Source organism: Alosa alosa, chromosome 20 (assembly GCF_017589495.1).
Source record: "Alosa alosa isolate M-15738 ecotype Scorff River chromosome 20, AALO_Geno_1.1, whole genome shotgun sequence".
NCBI lineage: Eukaryota > Metazoa > Chordata > Actinopteri > Clupeiformes > Clupeidae > Alosa > Alosa alosa.
The window spans coordinates 23,094,678-23,101,425 of NC_063208.1; the positions used below are offsets into that span (position 1 = coordinate 23,094,678).

At 45.7% G+C, this 6,748-nt stretch overlaps 1 protein-coding gene across 1 annotated transcript in view; it reads left to right on the forward strand.

The window, feature by feature from the left end:
* Nucleotides 1-5,222, forward strand: part of zgc:63863 (uncharacterized protein LOC393372 homolog) — a 19,569-nt gene extending 14,347 nt beyond the window's left edge. Inside the window, exon 8 of the mRNA XM_048230351.1 lies at nucleotides 2,568-5,222. Within this exon, the coding sequence (XP_048086308.1) occupies nucleotides 2,568-2,826 (259 nt within the window). The 3' untranslated portion in view covers nucleotides 2,827-5,222. The remainder of the gene's footprint in view (nucleotides 1-2,567) is intronic.
* The last annotated feature ends 1,526 nt before the right edge of the window (nucleotides 5,223-6,748 follow it).

A 6,748-nucleotide genomic window follows, 5' to 3' on the forward strand; every position in this document is an offset into this window, starting at 1 on the left:
CCTTTCAACTTGGCCCTGTTCTTTAACCAGTTACATCATCCCGCTATCTTACGGAAGATGCTGAATTTGGGCTGTGACTCACTGCCTGTCTACTCATACTAATGGAGAGATCTGCATCACTATCTCTCTCGTTCCTCCCGTCTCTCTTTCTCTTTAGTTCACATTGTCATTTCTGTCTTTTTCCCACATTCTCTTATTCACTTTGTCTACTCACATGTAACTTGTATATTTTCTCGCTCTCTCTCTCTCCATAATAATACTAATAAAAAAAAAAAACAAGCAAACATTGTTACACTTCATCAATACACTGTAAATTATGTAAGTAGGCTGTGTGTGTGTGTGTGTGTGTGTGTGTGTGTGTGTGTGTGTGTGTGTGTGTGTGTGTGTGTGTGTACATCCACACTTGTGAGAAGGAATGTAGGTTTTTGCAGTATGTCGAGTTGCATTTATAGGCGGGGGTCAATCCTCTTTCTGTCACAGTTGTATCTTCCTCTTCTTCCCTCCTCCTTCCGTCTTCCTCTCTCTCTCTCTCTCTCCCTCTCTCCATTTCACACTACTTCCATAGCATGTGTGTGACGACTACGTTGCCAGACTGTTGCAGTGTTACTGCTATGCTGCTGCTGCTACTGCCAGCCCTGTCTGAAGTTGCCTTTGATAATGGCCAAGAGTTAGGTATCATACATCGCTGATGAGTGGTCCGAAATGTGAAAGGTTGACCAGTTGTACCACTTCTGAGAGGAAGAGAGAGTTCTGTAGAAAACCCCTGTCCTTCACCTATTGCTCATAGTGACATCATATACATAATTTATAATATACATATACATTATATACATAATTCTCCTATGACTACATGTATCTTACAGATGTAACATGCAAATGCTATTTTTTCTCTGTGATGTATAGCCCAGTCCTTGAAACCTCAGTAAAAGGTGTCAGTTGTGTAATGTTGCTGGTATGATGTCAATATGGCTATTTACAGATCTATCTATTTTGGTAGAGAAGTGCTTACCTCACGAATCCAAATGAGGCTCCACAGCAAAACTCCAGATGACTTGCCAGTGCAATGAGGCTGGAGAGACACACCTGGCATGTCTCCCACAAGCAGTTAAAATGAAATGAAAATCAAAGTTCCATAGCTGTAACACACGCGCACACTCTTAAAGGAGAATTCCGGTGTGATATTGACCTAAAGTGTATTGAAACATGATACCGAGTGTGAACGTATGTCTCATAGCCCATCTCGGCTTGTCCCCTGCACTCCAAAATCTGGTGCTAGTTAGCCGATGCTACCAACAGCTTTTTCAATGGTGGTGCTTCGGCATCGGGCTAGCCATGCAAATAAATCACTGTTTTACACCATTTACGAGGCTCAATGTATCTCCACACTTCATTGGTAGACTTCCGAGGGCCCTGACATTTAAAACGAGACATTAAGAACTTTGAAAAAGCACTGGTAGTTTACTTACAAGACGATTTATACGCACAGTATCTTCACGAAGTTTAGTGTTTGCAGCCATCTTGAATTTAGTCACGATAAGTCGAGCGACGAGTAAGAATGAACAGGTATGATAAGGGATCACATTCCAAAAATAATTCAGTGGAAATGCATGGATTCCAGTTGCTGCTACTGGAAGAATTTGCCAGATTTTGGAGTGCAGGGGACAAGCCGAGATGGGCTATGAGACATACGTTCACACTCGGTATCATGTTTCAATACACTTTAGGTCAATATCACACCGGAATTCTCCTTTAAAATGAATGTGTAGACCCTATCTGGACATAGAGATGTGGGTTACACTTTACTTGAAGGTATCTACATACATATACGTTTATGACTGACACTGTCATAAACATTATAAACAAGTGATAAATGTTTGACATACAGTAACGCTTCTGTCACTCGCTTCTGTCAAGTGTCATTCGGTTTTTGTCATGACAAGTTAGGGTTAGTGTTATGGTTATAACAGTGTCATGTCACTCTTATGTAGATACCTTCAAGAAAAGTGTTACCGAGATGTGTTAAAAACAACGCAAGTTGTGTTGATTTCAACATAACATGCTGTGTACACTCTTGAAACGAATAACAAAAGCAATGTGTTGGAAACAACACAAATGTTGTTGTCCCTATCTGGACATAGAGATGTGTGTTAAAACCACATTGTGTTGTTTTCAACACATTTGTTTTAAGAGTGCACAATGCAAGTGGTGTACATAATTTAAAGGATTGAAACACTAAACACTTGTTGTTTTTGTGAGTAGCAGGAGTATGATTCTTTTAGGCAGTTTTAGATGAATTGAGTACCCTTTTGCTGAATGGGTACTCAGAAAAAGCCTCAAACTCATGCCTTCCCCTGTGACTCTGCATCAATCAAATGAAGTGACTTTTAAATTCAGTATAGGTGAACCACAATATGTTTATGAAGCCATGATGTGAAATGTGAACATACCAACTATTAACTCCATTCATACTTAAGGTAGCCAGTGGCAACTGCATGTCCTTCACTGGCATACCTTCCTCTGCCCCTGACCCTGTATAATTACCCCCTCCTGTTCTCTACCTCCTCCAGCATCGCCATCAGCACCTTCCAGGACTTCCAACTGACCACCCTCCAGCAGCGGCCCGACTCCGTCCTGCGCCGCCAGCGCCTGACCAACGGTCAACTGGCCCTGACTGACGACACTGCCGCGGCAGCGACACCCACCTCCGCCAACCAGCTGGTCAAGATGGCCGTGTGGGGCATCTCGGCCACCCTTGGGGCCGCGGCGTTGGCGGTAGCCCAGACGGCCCTCGAATGGGGCCCCGACCTCCTCCTCCAGCTCTTCTAGAGAAACAAATACAAAAAAACTAATACAAAAAAAACACTACAATCCCCAGAACCAATCCCCTGATTTGGTGTGCCAAACCTTGAGTACTACTCCTCTGCAACGTCCTGCCATAAGTGACCTCTGGGTAATTTCCCCATAACTCAAACACTGACTCATTTATTCTGAAGCGGTTTTCAAAGCCTAGATTTCCACCCCCTCTCATTTGTATCAGGAGTGAAGGGTCTGAAGAGGAGTCAGCATTTTGTCTTAGAGGGCTAAACTGCCCGAGAAGCTGATTCATGCACATTCATAGCTCTGTGCAGTGTGAATGATTGAAATAGGTATAATTGTTCTCTCTATCCTTCAGCTTTTACACCTTCAGTCAAGAGAGAGAGGGACAAAAAAACACACATTTAATGAAAAAAAGTAGTCAGGTTGCTGCCTTGCAAGAGCACCTTGTATATGTGTGTGTTGTAGCAAAAGAAAAGAACTGTAAAGAATACTAAATAACTTTTAGGAGGAGAGGAAAATCCATTTTTGGCCTTTGATGACTCCATGATGCACCATTATTGCCATCTATGTGTTTTACATGTTCAGTCCTTGCTCACTTGGACAACTTAGGAAAGCCTCATGCTTCTGTGAAGTTTTTCACTAGAATGTCTTACATGCTAAGAAGATAAAGAAGAAAAAAAAAGAACCGTCCAGAACTCCTCAGACGAGTCGACTGAATGACCCTCCGCAGGCGAGGTCTCCCCACACAGCGAACAGGGTCTAATCCGAGCACAGGCGTCAGGCAGGATAATTGAACGAGGACCGACCACCGTCTGATCCAGTGCCTTGAGTGCGATTGCAGATGAGCAGCTGTTAGTCGAACCACACTGTGCCAATGTGTAATTCGCTGCGTAATCACCACTGCCAGTAGAATAAAAAACACCAAACACACACACACACACACACACACTCACTTACACACTCCCACCTCCCCCAACTCGGTTCTCTCCTCTTAGCTTTTCCTTTTTACCTCAAGCTATGTCAGGAAAGCGCAGGCCATCTTAATTTAATGTGAAATTAATTTGCGCCTAAGGCTGTTGGCAGGATTTTGGGCCAAACACCAAAGATGGGTTTTTTATCGGCTGACAAATTAAGACATCGAGAGCTTTTCAAAATAGGAATAGTGCTACACAGCATGTATCAGGGCTGTTTGTACAAGACTTTAATTGCATTTTTAACGTACAATTGCGCCATCTCTAATTGTCTATATGATTAGAATAAATAAGACAGTAATATAAACATGTCAAGATGGTTTCCCTGTAAAATATAGTGCCATTTATTTGAAGGGGATGCCTAAATAGATTATTTTTAGAAGCCTTTCACGTTTTAAAACCCTGTAGAAATACTGTATCTTGTGAAGAACACATCAGCATGCAGCTTAGGGTTGTACCCAGCTCAACTTAATCATTTATGATGGGAAAACAGGCGACCATGGAGAAGGACTCTCTGTGAAATGATACTGAACGGTAATTATGAGAGGCTGTTGGCCTTTCAAACACATGGCTGGCAGAGGACTCTGGTTTGGAGACGGGCTCGACAGACAGGATCCTGGCTCTTTGGCCAAGCTGACGAGTGAAGGTCTCGCTGGCACCTGCGACGGATGTAGCTCCAGTTGGAACCATTTAGCGCGGAAAAGCGCTGCTCTTTTGATCAGTGTCTCCTCACTCTCTCCTCGTACGGGGCTTTGAGGCTGATCGGCTGTCCAACTGTTTACCTCCGAGGCCGCTGTCTGAAGGCAATTGTGCAGCGACTGCCCCCCCCCCTCCCCTTTTTTTGAAAAGCTCAAGCACTTTTTCTGCCGAGGAGAACTTTTAATGGATCCCTGGCAGAAGCTACGTTTGCCGGGGAAAAAGGCTTTGCAAAGTAACAGGTTGAAATGTCACCACCTGCTCCACTTCGAAAACATGAACGATGCTTGCGCTACCTCTCCCTTTCGCCTGATGCCTTTGCTTCACATCAAAGGCGAAGACGAAATTATGGCTGCTTTTTGGGTTAAAACATAGTGTCAGTACTCAGTCCTTGTAACTGCACTCATTATGGTGTACAGTAAAGTTTGGCGTTGCCATACGATGCTGTTTTAAACGTGTTATTTATTTTATTTATAGTTTATTGCAATAGGATTCAGCCTTGAAGCAGCCTATGCCTAATCTGGGTACCCAGAAGCTCGCATCATGCTGAACGAACGCCAGATGCCTTGTAGAATGCCAGCACTTGAGTGAGGTCTCAGAGAATGTCAGTTGCACACATCAATTTTTTAGAATGAAATGTCACAGTATTTTTGATGCAGAGGATGTAATTTTTGACTATTTTCATGTGGCCACAATTTGTGACAAGACATGCAGAGAAATTAAAAAAACAACGCTTGGGGGAGAAAAAAGTCTAGTCTCTGTGCCTTTTTTTTGTCCACCTTGAGCTGATAGACGTCACCTTGAGAGACCCACGGTGTGCTGTGTGTGTGTTTGTCTTTGTAACAAGCTGTTGTGTGTGCCGATGAATGATTTAGGCCGTGTTGGAGTGCTTCCCAGAGGGAGTGTGTTTGGGGACAAACCCAGGTAAGTGTGTGTGTGTGTGTGTGTGTGTGTGGGGGGCCAGTCATCCCAGAGAGATACTCCACATCTGTCGTTAATCCAGGGGGGGTGAGGTGAGGGTGCTGCTCTCCTTTTTCCCAAGGAAATTACAAACGTTTTAGTCAAGGACTCCTGGGCCAATGCGGGCGACAGCAGAAGTGGCACATGGGTATTAAGGAAGTTCGAGGGAACTGGGGATGGCAACAGTAAGGTTGGCAGATGTTCCGCAAGGTCTGTCCCCCTCCACCCCACACACACACACACACAGTAGTCTGACAGCACTCCTGAGCCCAGCTTCTTGCTCATTCCCGACTACATACTCTCACACACACACAACACACACACACACACACACAAACACAGTGTACCCTGACAGCACTCCTGAGCTCTGCTCCTTGCTCATTCCCCACACTACATACTCTCTCTCACTCACACACACACTGGATTTGGATCCTCACTAAAAGAGGGGCACAGAGTGTGAGTGCCACAGGGGAGCAGCGGATGCCAAGCGATCGCATTTGCCCGACGCAGCAGGGATGCACGCGTGGACAGGGCAGAGGCGGCCACAGTGAGAGCCAGGCCCCGGCGTCCAGGGGAGGAAAGATGTCATGTTTTATGCATAGTGTCACGCTTAAAGTGTTGCGACAGCATGGCCTCTGTTCTAGCAGAAATAAATAAATTAAATACTGTTCTATCCCATACCCGCCCCCACCTGCACTCCTACTCCTCGTCTTGTCCGACCGGAGACACCGAGTGAGCCCATCCTGGGACGCCAGTGGACCGTGGAGTCAGCCACAGACTCCAGCAGCCTCCTCATTCCGTATTCCGACTGTTTATGGCAAAGTCAAAACTCGGAACGGAGAAATGGAAGAAACGATCTTCACAATACAAGTGGCCTGTGTGTGTGTGCATGTGGGTTTGTGTGTGTGTGTGTGTGTGTGTGTGGGATGAATTCCCCTTTGAATGGCAGCCCTCTACAGAAGGGCAGTTAATTGGCCCCGGCGATGTGGCATGCTGCCGGGCACAAACTGCGCCGAAGGGGGTTTTTGTCCGAGATCTCGCCACAGATGTTTCCTGTGGGAGACGCATGCCGAGAAAGAAAGAGAGAGATGGAGATGTGTGGAGGAGTGGAATAAGAGGGAAGATGAGAGAGACTAAGGGGAAGGGTAAAAGGTCGCCGTGCGGAGGGAGGCCAAAGCCGCCGAGGCCCCCCTACCCCACCTCCACACGGGGCGTAGGGGATCTGCTAGGTGCCCCCTGGACGTGTCCACGCACGCATCCCCTCCCTCCCTGGATGACAAAAGGTGAGTATTAATATTCATGCG